This window comes from Salmo salar, chromosome 13 (genome assembly GCF_965601325.2).
Source record: "Salmo salar chromosome 13, fSalSal1, whole genome shotgun sequence".
Lineage (NCBI taxonomy): Eukaryota > Metazoa > Chordata > Actinopteri > Salmoniformes > Salmonidae > Salmo > Salmo salar.
This window is the reverse complement of record NC_138303.1, coordinates 8,545,081-8,561,400: the sequence shown is the minus strand read 5'-3', so window position 1 is coordinate 8,561,400 and position 16,320 is coordinate 8,545,081. Positions and strand designations below refer to the sequence as shown.

General features: G+C 43.6%; 1 protein-coding gene across 1 annotated transcript in view; it reads left to right on the top strand.

Annotated features, from left to right (window-relative positions):
- The window catches only part of LOC106566357 (nociceptin receptor), a 79,877-nt gene that overhangs the window by 1,115 nt on the left and 62,442 nt on the right, over window positions 1–16,320 (top strand). The window contains exon 2 of the mRNA XM_014134287.3: window positions 61–304. Within this exon, the coding sequence (XP_013989762.1) occupies window positions 81–304 (224 nt within the window). The 5' untranslated portion in view covers window positions 61–80. The remainder of the gene's footprint in view (window positions 1–60; window positions 305–16,320) is intronic.

Genomic DNA, 16,320 nt, shown 5'->3' with positions numbered 1-16,320 from the left:
ATCTCATGTCTGTCTGTTATTATGCTCTCTCTCTCTCTCTCTCTCTCTCTCTCTCATCAGGCACAGGAAGGACATTTGTCATGGAGTTCCTAAACGACTCATTGGTCGGCGGATCAGACCTGGACCTGAGAGCCTTCCACTTCTACAACGACTCTCTGCTTTTCCAGAACAACTTCAGTGTTGGCTACAACGAGACCTACGCCTTCCTCCCCACTGGCATCAAGATCACCATCGTTGTAGTCTACATGATGGTCTGCGTGGTGGGGCTTGTGGGTAACTGTCTGGTCATGTACGTCATCATCAGGTAAGGGCTCGTGGCGACCTCCTCTCTCTCTCTCTCTCTCTCTCTCTCTCTCTCTCTCTCTCTCTCTACCTGGTCGGATTGAACAGACCTGTAGCTTAGAGACTATTTCACCAGAGAGACTATATACGCACCTTAGAAATGATTTGCACTGACTACCCCATTTTTTTTACATTGAATCATTAGGCAGACACTCTTATTGAGAGCGACTAAAAACATAGTTATATAGTTATATAAACATAGTTATATAAATAAATAACTAATAACTAATAACTACCTCAGCATTTAACTGCACCAAGTATACCTGCTGTAAACTGGTTATGCGACAACTACAATTGATTTGAATTTGATTGGAGACCTCACCTGTGTTGATTGGTGACACCAATAATGCAACAGAATGTCAATATTGACAAAATGAGGGCGTGTGTGTGTGTGTGTGTGTGTGTGTGTGTGTGTGTGTGTGTGTGTGTGTGTGTGTGTGTGTGTGTGCTGTCTGTCTTCCTGTCTGCATTGAGTTGTGTATAATGGTTGTCTTTGCTGTTACTGCTTCAGAGTGACTGCTCTGTGGTGTTGGCTTTCAAACCAACGCAAGCTGTTGCCTCCATCCAGCCAATCACCTTCACTCAACTTCTATTGTTAGAATAACAGTTGGGTCTCACTCAGACAGACCAAATAATGAAATAAAAAGAAAGAAAACGGTAAAATGCAATGCTACTTGCTTGCGGTCGGGCTGTAAGCTAGAAACTCACTGTGTGTGTGTGTGTGTGTGTGTGTGTGTGTGTGTGTGTGTGTGTGTGTGTGTGTGTGTGTGTGTGTGTGTGTGTGTGTGTATGTGTGTGTGTGTGTGTGGCCAAGACAATACACTTTAGTTTAATCTTTTCTTATATGAAAAACAAAATACCTTTAATACCTGTTGCTATTATTTAAAAGTTCCTTGAATTCTTTTGCAGCTGTGGTTACCTGTCGCTTCAGCTTACCTTACAAGTTTTAAAACCTTAGTTTCCACAAAAGCACATTTTTATTAATGTCTTCTGTAGGCTGGAGTAAGGCTCCAATTTCAGACAGAGCAATATATTTTCACCAAACAACCAACCAACTAAACCTTGTCATCCACTCGTCACAGTGGTTGATATTGCCAGTAGAAAATTGAACAACATAGATGAAGAGTCAAGAAGACAAGAGCAAAAGATTGTGCTGCAGATCTATATATCCAATATCTACAGAAAGAACCAGCTGAGCCCAGAGGACCTGACCTTTAATATTGAATATATGCTGCAGATCTATATATCCAATATCTACAGAAAGAACCAGCTGAGCCCAGAGGACCTGACCTTTAATATTGAATATATGCTGCAGATCTATATATCCAATATCTACAGAAAGAACCAGCTGAGCCCAGAGGACCTGGCCTTTAATATTGAATATGTGTTGCAGATCTATATTGTCACGGTTGTCGTTGGTAAAGGAGGACCAAAATGCAGCAGGTATGTGTATGCTCATCTTGACGTTTAATAAATTCAAAATGAACACCAAAATAACAAAAGAACGAACGATCAACAAAACAGTCTGGCAAGGCACAAGGCTAAACACAGAACAATCTCCCACAAATGACAAACAAACACACCCTAATATATGGGACTCTCAATCAAAGGCAAATAGACAACACCTGCCTTCAACTGAGATTCCCAACCCCAATTAACCAAACATAGAAACAGACACACTAGACTAAACATAGAATACATGAAAATCAAACAGTGCCCAAAAACCCCGGAATACTTAAATCAAATGCCCTTCTAGAAAAACACCACCCTGAACCACATAAAACAAATACCCTCTGCCACGTCCTGACCAAACTACAATGACAATTAACCCTTATACTGGCCAGGACATGACAGTACCCCCCCCCCCCCTAAAGGTGCTAACCCCGGAAGCACCTCAAGAATAACAAAACCCCCCCCCCCCAAAAAAAAATCCCCCTAAACTAAAGGGAGGGAAGGGAGGGTGGCTGCCGTCACCGACTGCACTTGTGCTACACCCCCCCTCCCCAACCCACCTATGCAGGTGGTGGTTCAGGCTCCGGCCTATTGTCCTCCAGAGTGCCGACCGACCCGATCAGCCTCGGACCGTAGGCAGACTCCCCCTGCTCCGGATCATGGGCAGACCTCCACCTCTCCACCCTGTATGCAGACTCAGCAATTAAACAGTTAATCTCTTTAAGTTCTGAATTGTCAGACTTACTCAGTTCAAGGTTGCTGCTAGACTCCAATGGGTTTTGGTCATCGGCAGACTCTAGGCAGATGGGCCACTCTGGCTGATCCTGGCCGCTGGGCCACTCTGGCAGCTCCGGGCAGTCGGGCCACTCTGGCAGCTCCGGGCAGTCTGGCCACTCTGGCAGCTCCGGGCAGTCTGGCCACTCTGGCAGCTCCGGGCAGTCTGGCCACTCTGGCAGCTCCGGGCAGTCTGGCCACTCTGGCAGCTCCGGGCAGTCTGGCCACTCTGGCAGCTCCGGGCAGTCTGGCCACTCTGGCAGCTCCGGGCAGTCTGGCCACTCTGGCATCTCCGGGCAGTCTGGCCACTCTGGCATCTCCGGGCAGTCTGGCCACTCTGGCATCTCCGGGCAGTCTGGCATCTCCGGGCAGTCTGGCCACTCTGGCAGCTCCTGACTAGTGGGTGGCTCTGGCGACTCCTGACTGACGGGCGGCTCTGGCGACTCCTGACTGACGGGCGGCTCTGGCGACTCCTGACTGACGGGCGGCTCTGGCGACTCCTGACTGACGGGCAGCTCTGGCGACTCCTGACTGACGGGCAGCTCTGGCGACTCTTGACTGACGGGCAGCTCTGGCGACTCCTGACTGACGGGCAGCTCTGGCGACTCCTGACTGACGGGCAGCTCTGGCGACTCTTGACTGACGGGCAGCTCTGGCGACTCTTGACTGACGGGCAGCTCTGGCGACTCTTGACTGACGGGCAGCCCTGGCGACTTCGGACTGGGATGACGCACTTGAAGCCTGGTGCGTGGTGCTGGTACTGGACGTACCAGACTGGGAACACGTACCTCCAGGCTAGTGCGGGGAGCGGGAACAGGACGAGTCGGACTGGGCTGACGCACTTCCGGGTCCGCACGAGAGACAGGAACTGGAAACACCGGGCTATGGAGGCGCACAGGCGGTCTTGATCTTACCTCCTGCACAACCCGTCCTGGCTGGATGGAACTAGTAGCCCTGTACGAGCGGGGTGCTTGTACAGGGCGGACTGGGCTGTGCAGGGGCCTGATGGTAGCCGTGCGTAGAGCGGGAGTTGGGTAGCCTGGTCCTCGGAGGCGTACCGGCGACCAGATGCGCTGCACAGGCATCCTCCTACCAGGCTGGATGCCCGCTCTAGCACGGCACCTGCGAGGGGCTGGAATAACGCGCACCGGACTGTGCGTGCGTATGGGTGAGATAGTGCGCTCTTCAGCGAAACATGGCGCCCTCCACCTCATACGCTCCTCCATATAACCACGGGTAGCTGGCTTCTGGCTCTTCCTTGGCCTAGCCAAACTACCCGTGTGCCCCCCCAATTTTTTTTTATTGGGGGTGCCTCTCGTGCTTCAACGCCAGTCGTGTTCCTCGGTAACGTTCCCGGTCCTTACCAGCCTTTCGCCTCTCCTCCCTCTCTCTTACCACCTGTCCCCATGGAAGGCGATCCTTTCCTGCTTGGATCTCCTCCCAAGTGTAGGAGCCTTCTCCTCCCAAGATCTCCTCACAAGTCCATCTCTCACCATAGTCCAACTCAAATTCCCTCTGCTCCTCCCTCTGCTGCTTGGTCCTGGTTTGGTGGGAGATTCTGTCACGGTTGTCGTTGGTAAAGGAGGACCAAAATGCAGCAGGTATGTGTATGCTCATCTTGACGTTTAATAAATTCAAAATGAACACCAAAATAACAAAAGAACGAACGATCAACAAAACAGTCTGGCAAGGCACAAGGCTAAACACAGAACAATCTCCCACAAATGACAAACACAAACACACCCTAATATATGGGACTCTCAATCAAAGGCAAATAGACAACACCTGCCTTCAACTGAGAGTCCCAACCCCAATTAACCAAACATAGAAACAGACACACTAGACTAAACATAGAATACATGAAAATCAAACAGTGCCCAAAAACCCCGGAATACTTAAATCAAATGCCCTTCTAGAAAAACACCACCCCGAACCACATAAAACAAATACCCTCTGCCACGTCCTGACCAAACTACAATGACAATTAACCTTTATACTGGCCAGGACGTGACATATATATCCAATATCTACAGAAAGAACCAGCTGAGCCCAGAGGACCTGGCCTTTTATATTGAATATATGCTGCAGATCTATATATCCAATATCTACAGAAAGAACCAGCTGAGCCCAGAGGACCTGACCTTTAATATTGAATATATGCTGCAGATCTATATATCCAATATCTACAGAAAGAACCAGCTGAGCCCAGAGGACCTGGCCTTTAATATTAAATATGTTGCAGATCTATATATTCAATATCTACAGAAAGAACCAGCTGAGCCCAGAGATCCTGGCCTTCTTTCTCCGCAGTATTACACAACTCAATCAAATTCATTGTGTGCCTCCTAAATGTCACCCTATTCCTTATGTAAGTCAGTAGGGCTCTGGTCAAAGTAGTTTACTATTTAGGGAATATATGTCTGTATGACACTCTGTAGTTACATATGTGACACGGTGTCGTTTTATTAAGACAAGACTGGCTATATGTACACTGGCCACGAAATGAGGTGGAAACTGAACGGCACTTCATAACCTCCTGGCAAATGTATGGGCCATGTTTAGGACATATATTAACCTCACATTACACAGACCCACAAAGACTTCTAAAACAAATCCAATTTTTATAAACTCCAATATCTATTGGGTGAAATACCACAGTCTGTCATCACAGCAGCAAGATTTGTGACCTGTTGCCACAAGAAAAGGGCAACCAGTGAAGAACAAACACCATTGTAAATACAACCCATATTTATTTTTATTTTCCCTTTTGTACTTCAACAATTTGCATTTTGTTACAACCCAGTACATAGCCATAATATGACATTTGAAATGTCTCCCAGGACATAGACATATCTGATATTGTCAGAAAGCTTAAATTCTTGTTAAACTAACTGCACTGTCCAATTTACAGTAGCTATTACATTGAAATAATACTATGCTATTGTTTGAGGAGAGTGCACTGTTATGAACTTGAAAAGTTATGCACATTTGGGCAGTCTTGATGATACATTTTGAACAGAAATGCAATGGTTCATTGGATCAGTATTTTTTTTTTTACAAAATTCACTGAAGTTGGAGACATATCTCCCTCACTAACTTCAAGCATCGGCTGTCAGAGCAGCTTACCGATCGCTGCAGCTGTACACAGCCCATCTGTAAATAGCCCATCCAACCAACCTCATCCCCATATTTGTTTTTTGTTTTTTTCTGCTCTTTTGCACACCAGTATTTATATCAGTATTTATACTTGCACATCATCATCTGCACATCTATCACTCCAGTGTTAATTGCTAAATTGTAATTACTTCACCACTATGGCATATATATTGCCTTACCTCCTTACTTCATTTACACACACTGTATACAGATTTTCTATTGTGTTATTGACTGTACGTTTGTTTATCCCATGTGTAACTCTGTGTTTTTGTTTTTGTTGCCCTGCTTTGCTTTATCTTGGCCAGGTCGCAGTTGTAAATGAGAACTTGTTCTCAGCCGGCCTACCTGGTTAAATAAAAGGTGAAATAAAAATAAAAGTATAACACTTTGCACACACACTGCTGCCATCTAGTGGCGAAAATCTAAATTGTGCCTGGGCTGGAATAATACATTACAGCCTTTCTCTAGCATTTCAAAGATGATGGTACAAAATAAATACAAAAGAAAAGTTTGGTTTTATCTTTGTATTATCTTTTACCAGATCAAATTTGTTATATTCTCCTACATTAATTTCACATTTCCACAAACTTCAAAATGTTTCCTTTCAAATGGTATCAAGAATATGCATATCCTTGCCTACGGCAACTTTTATCAATAGCAAGGCTGTGCTCACTGAGTCTGTACATAGTCATAGCTTTCCTTAATTTTGGGTCAGTCACAGTGGTCAGTTATTCTGCCACGGTGTACTCTCAGTTTAGGGCCAAATTGCTCACTTTTTTTGTTAAGTCTTTCCAATGTGTCAAGTAATTTTCTTTTCGTTTTCTCATGATTTGGTTGGGTCTAATTGTTTTGCTGTCCTGGGGCTCTGTAGATTCTGTTTGTGAACAGAGCCCCACGACCAGCTTGCTTAGGGTACTCTGCTTCAGGTTAGTCTCTCTGTAGGTGATGGCTTTGTTATGGAAAGTATGGGAAGCCACTCCTGCGTTGTCTTGGCTGTGTGCTTATGGTCGATGTCCTTTTGGAAGGTGAACCTTCGCCCCAGTCTGAGGTCCTGAGCCCTCTGGAGCAGGTTTTCATGAATGATCTCTCTGTACTTTGCTCCATTCATCTTTCCCTCGATCCGGACTAGTCTCCCAGTCCCTGCTGCTGAAAAACATCCTCATGATGGTGCCACCACCGTGCTTCACCGTAGGGATGCTGCCAGATTTCCTCAGACGTGACGCTTGGCATTCAGACTAAATAGTTCAATATTGGTTTCATCAGACCAGAGAATCTTGTGTTTTCATGGTCTGAGAGTATTTTGGCAAACTTCAAGCGGGCCGTCATGTGCCTTTTACTGAGGAGTGTCTTCCGTCTGGCCACTCTACCTTCTGGAAGGTTCTCCCTTCTCCATAGAGGAACTCTAGAGCTCTGTCAGAGTGACCATCGGGTTCTTGGTCACCTCTTTGACTAAGGCCATTCTCCCCCGATTGCTCAGTTTGGCCGGGCGGCCAGCTCTAGGAAGAGTCTTCTTCCATTTAAGAATGATGGAGGCCACTGTGTTCTTGGAGACCTTCACTGCTGCAGAATTTTTTTTGGTACCCTTGTCCAGATATGTGCCTCGACACAATCCTGTCTCGGAACTCAATGGAATATTTCTTCGACCTCATGGCTTAGTTTTTGTTTTGACATGCACTGTCAAATGTGGGACCTTATATAGACGGGTGTGTGTCTTTCCAAATCATGTCCAATCAATTGAATTTACCACAGGTGGACTCCAATCAAGTTGTAGAAACATCTCAAGGATGATCAATGGAAACAGGATGCACCTGAGCTCAATTTCGTGTCTTATAGCAAAGGGTCTGAATACTTATGTAAATAAGGTATTTCTGTTTTGAATTTTTTGGGAAATTTGCATGCTTTTCTAAAAACCTGTTTTAGTTTTGTCATTATGGTTTATTGTGTGTAGATTGCTGAGATTTCTTTTGTTTAATCCATTTTAGAGTAAGGCTGTAATGTAACAAATAGTTGAAAAAGTCAAGGGGTCTGAATACTTTCCAAAGGCACTGTATATCAGTGTGAATGCTATGTTAACAATATATTTCCATATTAAAGCCATGCAATTAATGTTCAAAACAAAGTTACACATTTCGCAAATATGGGACAAGCCTGCATTGTATTTTTTACTTTCTGTAGGCTATTTATCAAACTAGGCTAAACCAGAATAACATTGAAATTGTAATTGATGACAATGCAATACATACATGACTTTAAATACACAACTTGAACGAACACATGTTTAGCCCTGGAGTCCGTGCTGATTGTTCAGTGAGGTGTCAAGCCTCGACACACCTCTAAAACCTGTTCATTCACAAAATCCCAGCCCTTATGTGCCATCTATCGAAAATTCCGGTTGTGAAAATAGCAACAATATTTCGGACACATCCCCAAATCTATAGCCCTACCGCCAGTGCTTAGATGTAGCATTACGTTCACTTTGTTAAATCAGAGCCCTGTGTGTTCATTTAAAAACTTATTCGGGATCGGTGTCCCTTCCACGGGACAGTTAAGCTAACATAGGCTAATGTGATTAGCATGAGGTTGTAAGTAACAAGAAATAACATTTCCCAGGACATATCTGATATTGGCAGAAAGCTTAACTCTTGAATCAATGTGAGGAAATGTTTGCACTGAAAAAATCAACACCCGTTTTAACACTGGCCAATGTGCTGTGTGCTATGAAAGGGACACATCTTCAGGCTTCCGTACAGTTCAAGAACATTTTAGAATTCTGAAGAAGCATAGATGCCACGCCAAGAACACCACACTTAACTCAAAGTAAATTTTTTTAAACAGGAGTTCTCCGAGAGCGGAGAAGGAACCATTTATAACCCTTTTTTTTACTGTAAAACTGTCTTACTGCAGAATCAGAGTAAACTCTTTTCCATACTGTAAACCTGTCTTACTGCAGAATCAGAGTAAACTCTTTTCCATACTGTAAACCTGTCTTACTGCAGAATCAGAGTAAACTCTTTTCCATACTGTAAACCTGTCTTACTGTAGACTCAGAGTAAACTCTTTTCATTACTGTAAACCTGTCTTACTGCAGAATCAGAGTAAACTCTTTTCCATACTGTAAACCTGTCTTACTGTAGACTCAGAGTAAACTCTTTTCATTACTGTAAACCTGTCTTACTGCAGAATCAGAGTAAACTCTTTTCATTACTGTAAACCTGTCTTACTGCCATAAGCTCTTATTTTCTTTTTGTTTATGTATACAGTGACTGTACTGTAGCTTAGGATAACAGAATCTGCACAATCGGCTGGTGTCACCAAATGAGAAATGTAGTGGCACCAGGGAAAAATGTTAGTCAGGAGACATGGTGTACTATGGTGTGCAGCTGTGTGTGTGTGTGTGTGTGTGTGTGTGCTATGGTGTAGCTGTGTTTGTGTGTACTATGGTGTAGCTGTGTTTGTGTGTACTATGGTGTAGCTGTGTGTGTGTGTGCTATGGTGTAGCTGTGTTTGTGTGTGCTATGGTGTAGCTGTGTGTGTGTGTACTATGGTGTGTAGCTGTGTTTGTGTGTGTGTACTATGGTGTAGCTGTGTTTGTGTGTACTATGGTGTGCAGCTGTGTTTGTGTGTACTATGGTGTGCAGCTGTGTGTGTGTGTGTGCTATGGTGTAGCTGTGTGTGTGTGTACTATGGTGTGTAGCTGTGTTTGTGTGTGTGTACTATGGTGTAGCTGTGTTTGTGTGTACTATGGTGTGCAGCTGTGTTTGTGTGTACTATGGTGTGCAGCTGTGTGTGTGTGTGTGCTATGGTGTGCACCTGTGTTTGTGTGTACTATGGTGTGTAGCTGTGTTTGTGTGTACTATGGTGTTCAGCTGTGTGTGTGTGTGTGCTTAGTGTGTAGTTATATTGTTTTTGTGTGCTCTGGTATCATAGTGTAGTAGTGTTTGTGTGGAGTGTATACTGTTGTAGTGTTTGTTTGGTGTGTAGTAGTGTTTGTGTGGTGTGTAGTAGTGTAGTAGTGTTTGTGTGGCGTGTAGTAGTGTTTGTGTGGTGTGTAGTAGTGTTTGTGTGGTGTGTACACTGTTGCAGTGCTTGTGTGGTGTGTAGTAGTATTTGTGTGGTGTGTAGTAGTGTTTGTGTGGTGTGTACACTGTTGCAGTGCTTGTGTGGTGTGTAGTATGTATTTGTGTGGTGTGTAAGTATTTGTGAACATGCTCAATCACCAGCAATAACATCTAGTATGTGACAGAAGTAATGAGAGGTGAGCTGAGACATACTGTAAAGATTAGAATAAAATGAGTTTAAAAAAAACAATACAATTCCATGTACAGATAAATAGTTAAGAAGTAAGTTTAAACAACTCCTTTGTAAGATAAACGTTTTAAAATTAAACATTTATGGAAACAGGTGAATTAACACTCCTCAGTTAGCAGGCTCAATCAAGCTAAAACCCACATCGTAGCAAATACTAACTAGCAGAAATTGTTAACGAGTTAGAAATGATTTAAACACACTTTGCTGAAAGCTACTATTTACTAGTTAACAAAAAAATAATGTATGTCATATAAAATATATTCACCCCACCCAGTAGCATAATCCAAACTGAGCAGAAAGCATGTAGTCCTTGGCTCAGACAGTGTAGTAGTGTGGGCTCAATAGCATCTCAATAGTGTGCAAGAACCTGAGAATCAGCTGTACATGTTTTTTTGTTATCTTATCAGGTAAGTTGACTGAGAACACATTCTCATTTACAGCAACAACCTGGAGAATAGTTACAGGGGAGAGGGATGAATGAGCCAATTGGAAACTGGGGATGATTAGGTGACCATGATGGTATGAGGGACAGATTGGGAATTTAGCCAGGACACCAGGGGTTAACACCCCTACTCTTACAATAAGTGACATGGGATCTTTAATGACCTCAGAGAGTCAGGAGACCCGTTTAACGTCCCATCCGAAAGACGGCACCCTACACAGGGCAATGACCCCAATCACTGCCCCAGGATATTTTATTTTAGACCAGAGGAAAGAGTGCCTCCTACTGGCCCTCCAACACCACTTCTAGCAGCATCTGGTCTCCCATCCAGGGACTGACCAGGACCAACCCTGCTTAGCTTCAGAAGCAAGCTAGTAGTGGGATGCAGGGTGGTATGCTGCTGGCTGGAAAAATGCACTGCACATGCAGAGGGTTGGAGATAGTTTAACCAAAATATGCCACAAGACCTAGAATTGCCTTATGCGTATCCCACAAAAAAAAGGTTCACTGTTATAAGCTAACTGTTTTTGATTAATTTAAGCAAAATTCCCCAAATTCCAGGGCTTAACTTCCCATTGAAAATGTCCGGAAAGTTTCCAACCCTTTGCAACCCTGGTGGTGTGTATAGTGTAATAGTGTGTACTATGGTGTGTATAGTTTAGTAGTGTGTACTATGGTGTGCATAGTGTAGTAGTGTGTACTATGGTGTGTATAGTGTAGTAGTGTGTACTATGGTGTGTATAGTGTAGTATTGTTTATGTGGTGTGTATAGTGTAGTGGTGTGTATAGTGTAGTAGTGTGTACTATGGTGTGCATAGTGTAGTCGTGTTTGTGTGGTGTGTAGTAGTGTGTACTATGGTATGTAGTAGTTTAGTAGTGTTTGTGTGGTGTGTAGTAGTGTGTACTATGGTATGTAGTAGTGTAGTAGTGTTTGTGTGGTGTGTATAGTGTAGTATTTTTGTACGGTGTGTATAGTGTATTCGTGTTTGTGTGGTGTGTAGTAGTGTTTGTATGGTGTGTATAGTGTAGTAGTGTTTGTATGGTGTCTGAGAGCTCTGCTGTCAAAGAATCATTCAGGAAGGGGCCGAGGTGTTGGTAGGGAGGTCAGGGCGGCGAGTAGGGAGGGGGGATGGAGGGGGAGGGAAGGGGGGAGGGAGGGAGGGAGGAGGGGGGAGGGAGGGAGGGGGGATGGAGCCAATTAACCAAGATTCTGAGAGCTCTGCTGTGGATGAATGGTTCACGAGGGATGGGATGTTGGTAGGGTGGTCAGGGCGAGGAGGGAGGAGGGGGGGGAGCAAGAAGGGTAGGGAGGGAAGTGAATGAAGGAAGTCCTTGGAAAACGTTATTGATTTCTGCTGATAGGCACAATGGGCTCTGTTTGTAGCTGGCATTGATAAACCAGCACAATCGTCAAAACACATGATTGTTTGCAATTTTGAGCTGTTAAAGAGACGGCGCTCTTCCATTTTCAAACCCTAGCGTCAGGATTGATAGCTTACCTGTCTTATATGGTCTCTGCAAAGTTTTGTATATCTTCCCTATCATATGAACATCATTTTCTGACTCAAGTAAGATTCCCTCAATGTCCTAAAGATTTGAAATAGAAATTTCGTGATATGTAACTTTTAGGTTGCATGAATGTGAAACTATGTACATTGGTCAGTTCAACATTACTTTTCAACTCTGTAATGGAAGTAAATGTATTTCCTTTCACAAGGCATTTATGGTTACTATGCCTTTAGTTTTCCGTGTTACATTTTTGTATTTTATTTTATTTATTTCACATTTATTTAACCAGGTAGGCTAGTTGAGAACAAGTTCTCATTTGCAACTGTGACCTGGCCAAGATTAAGCAAAGCAGTTCGACACATACAACAACACAAAGTTACACATGGAATAAACACACATACAATCAATAATACAGGAGGAAATCTATATACAGCATGTGCAAATGAGGTAGGATAAGAGAGGTAAGGCAATAAGTAGGCCATGGTGGCAAAGTAATTACAATATAGCAAATAAACACTGGAATGGTAGAATGTGTAGAGGATGAATGTGCAAGTTGAGATACTGGGGTGCAAAGGAGCAAGATAAATAAATAAATAAATACAGTATGGGGATGAGGTAGATTGGATGGGCTATTTACAGATGAGCTATGTACAGATGCAGTGATCTGTGAGCTGCTCTGACAGCTGGTGCTTAAAGCTAGGGAGGTAAGAGTCTCCAGCTTCAGAGATTTTTGCAGTTTGTTCCAGTCATTGGCAGCAGAGAACTGGAAGGAGAGGCGGCCAAAGGAAGAATTGGCTTTGGGGATGACCAGTGAGATATACCTGCTGGAGCGTGTGCTACGGGTGGGTGTTGCTATGGTGACCAGTGAACTGAGATAAGGCGGGGCTTTTCCTAGCAGAGACTTGTAGATGACCTGGAGCCAGTGGGTTTGGCGACGAGTATGAAGCGAGGGCCAGCCAACGAGAACATACAGGTCACAGTGGTGTGTAGTATATGGGGATTTGGTGTCAAAACGGATGGCACTGTGATAGACTGCATCCAATTTGTTGAGTAGAGTATTGGAGTCTATTTTGTAAATGACATCGCCGAAGTTGAGGATCGGTAGGATGGTCAGTTTTACGAGGGTATGTTTGGCAGCATGAGTGAAGGATGCTTTGTTGCGAAATACGAAGCCGATTCTAGATTTCATTTTGGAGTGGAGATGTTTAATGTGAGTCTGGAAGGAGAGTTTACAGTCTAACCAGACACCTAGGTATTTGTAGTTGTCCACATATTCTAAGTCAGAACCGTCCAGAGTAGTGATGCTAGTCGAGCGGGCAGGTGCAGGCGCGATCGGTTGAAGAGCATGTATTTTTACTTGCATTTTAGAGCAGTTGGAGGCCTCGGAAGGAGAGTTGTATGGCATTGAAGCTCATCTGGAGGTTAGTTAACACAGTGTCCAACGAAGGGCCAGAGGTATACAGAATGTTGTCGTCTGCGTAGAGGTGGATCAAAGAATCACCAGCAGCGAGAGCGACATCATTGATGAATACACAGAAGAGAGTTGGCCCGAGAATTGAACCCTGTGGCACCCCCATAGAGACTGCCAGAGGTCCGGACAACAGGCCCTCCGATTTGACATACTGAACTCTATTGGAGAAGTAGTTGGTGAAACAAGCGAGGCAATCATTTGAGAACCCAAGGCTGTTGAGTCTGCCAATAAGAATGTTGTGATTGACAGAGTCGAAACCCTTAGCCAGGTCGATGAATACGGCTGCACAATAATGTATCTTAGCGATGGCGGTTATGATATCGTTTCTTTGTTCTACATATTTTGAATGGGGCATGCTTATTTAAGATGGAGAGGAATTCACTTTTGAAGAGCAACCAGGCATCCTCCACTGTCGGGATGAGGTCAATATCCTTCCAGGATACCCGGGCCAGGTCGATTAGAAAGGCCTGTTCGCTGAAGTGTTTTAGGGAGCGTTTGACAGTGATGAGGGGTGGTCGTTTGACTGCTGACCCATTACGCACGCAGGCAATGAGGCAGTGATTGCTGAGATCCTGGTTGAAGACAGCAGAGGTGTATTTGGAGGGCAAGTTGGTCAGGATGATATCTAAGAAGGTGCCCATGGTTACAGATATAGGGTTGTACCTGGTAGCTTCCTTGATGATTTGTGTGAGATTGAGGGCATCTAGCTTAGATTGTAGGACGGCCGGAGTGTTAAGCATGTCCCAATTTAGGTCACCTAACAGAACGAACTCTGAAGATAGATGGGAGGCGATGAATTCACATATGGTGTCCAGAGCACAACTGGGGGCCAGACATTCCTCTCCCATCTTCACATCAACTTTGTCAATACGACTTGACCATGATAACTGGCCATCCAGTGTTACTCCTAGGAATTCAGCTTCTTCAATTGTTCAATGGTCAAACCTTATATTCACGACTCCAGTTGACTGTTAGTTCTAAGATAATGTTTTGAACCAAATACAATCCTTTTGGTTTTACATTTAGGACCAGTTTATTGTAAATTACCCATTCTGCCGCTCGCTGTAACTCCTTGCTCTGAGACTCAGTGCGCTCACTGGCTATAGGTGCTGATGTGTACAGTGTGCAATAATTAGCATATATATAATTATTTTAGCTTTTTGTAAATCAAGTTGCAAATCATTTGAAAAAATAGAGAAGAGTAACGGCCCAAGGCAACTGCCCTGAGGAATACTGCACTGTACATATCTAATGTTAGAAAAGCTTCCATTGAAGAACAGTCTCTGGACTGCCCTGAGGGATACCGCACTGTACATATCTGATGTTAGAGAAGCTTCCATTGAAGAACAGTCTCTGGGTTCTATTGCATAAGTAACTCTCCAGCTATGTGATGGCTGGTGATATAAAGCCATAACAAGTGAGTTTCTTCAATAACAATTTATGTTCAGTAACATCAAAGGTTGCACTGAAATCTGACAAAACAGCTCCAACTATCATCTTATTATCCATTATTTAGCCAATCATCAGTCATCTAAGTCAGTGCAGTACAAGTTGAGTGCCCTTTAAACAGTGCATTCAGAAAGTATTCAGACCACTTGACTTTTTCCACATTTTGTTACGTTACAGCCTTATTCTAAAATGGATGAAATTGCTTTTTCCCCTCATTAATCTACACACAAAACCCCCATAATGTTGACACAAAAACAGGTTTTTAGAAATGTTTGCGGATTTGTTATAAAAAAATATATATCACATTTACATAAGTATTTATGTAAGTATTAAAATGGCCACCATGACTATTTACATTGACACCCCCCTTTGTTTTGTACACTGCTGCTACTCTCTGTTTATTATCTATACATAGTCACTTTATCCCTACCTACATGTACACTGCTGTTACTGTCTGTTTATTATCTATACATAGTCACTTTACCCCTACCTACATGTACACTGCTGCTACTGTCTGTTTATTATCTATACATAGTCACTTTACCCCTACCTACATGTACACTGCTGTTACTGTCAGCTGAGCAGCCTGACTTGTATGTCAACCTCTCTCTCTCTCCCGCCTTCTCTCTGTCTCTTTCCCTCCCTCTCACTCTCTCTCTCTCTAACCTTCACCTGTCACTCTGTATAAGTCTGCATGCTAACTGGATTTGGCACATTTTGAGCAGAGACAAAAATCTCTCAAAACACCTTGGGGATTTCCGTTGGCTTGTTATTGACTTGAGATGGCTTGTTGACTTGAGGTACTCTTGTGTTTGAGGCTCTCAAACTTATTCCACTCAAGACCCAAATGAGAAATTGACCACCCTCCTGTGACCCAATTCGTCCTCCAACGACCGAAATTATGAATAAATGGTATGTGATTGTAGTAGGTATTCTTAGAACTCGAAACCTCTCACATGCCCAGGGCCGACTTTGGATCCCGGCTCCCGACCCATACAGTGCCTTCAGAAAGTATTCATAACCCTTGACTTATTCCAAAATGTTGTTGTGTTACAGCTTGAATTCAAAATGGATTAAGAAAAATCTCACCCATCTACACACAGTACCACATGATAACAGAGTGAAAACATGGTTTTAAGAAATGTTTGCAAATTTATTGAAAATACAGAAATATCTAATTGACATAAGTATTCACACTCCTGAGTCAATACTTTGTAGATGCCTCCTTTGTTGGTGATTACAGCTTTGAGTCGTCTTGTGTATGTCCATATCAGCTTTGAAGATCTTCATTTGGGGATTTTCTCCCATTCTTCCTTGCAGATTTTATAATGCTCTGTTAAGTTAGATGGGGAGCAGCGGTGAACAGCAATCTTCAAGTTTTTCCACTGATTTTCAATGGGATTCAAGTCTGGAGTTT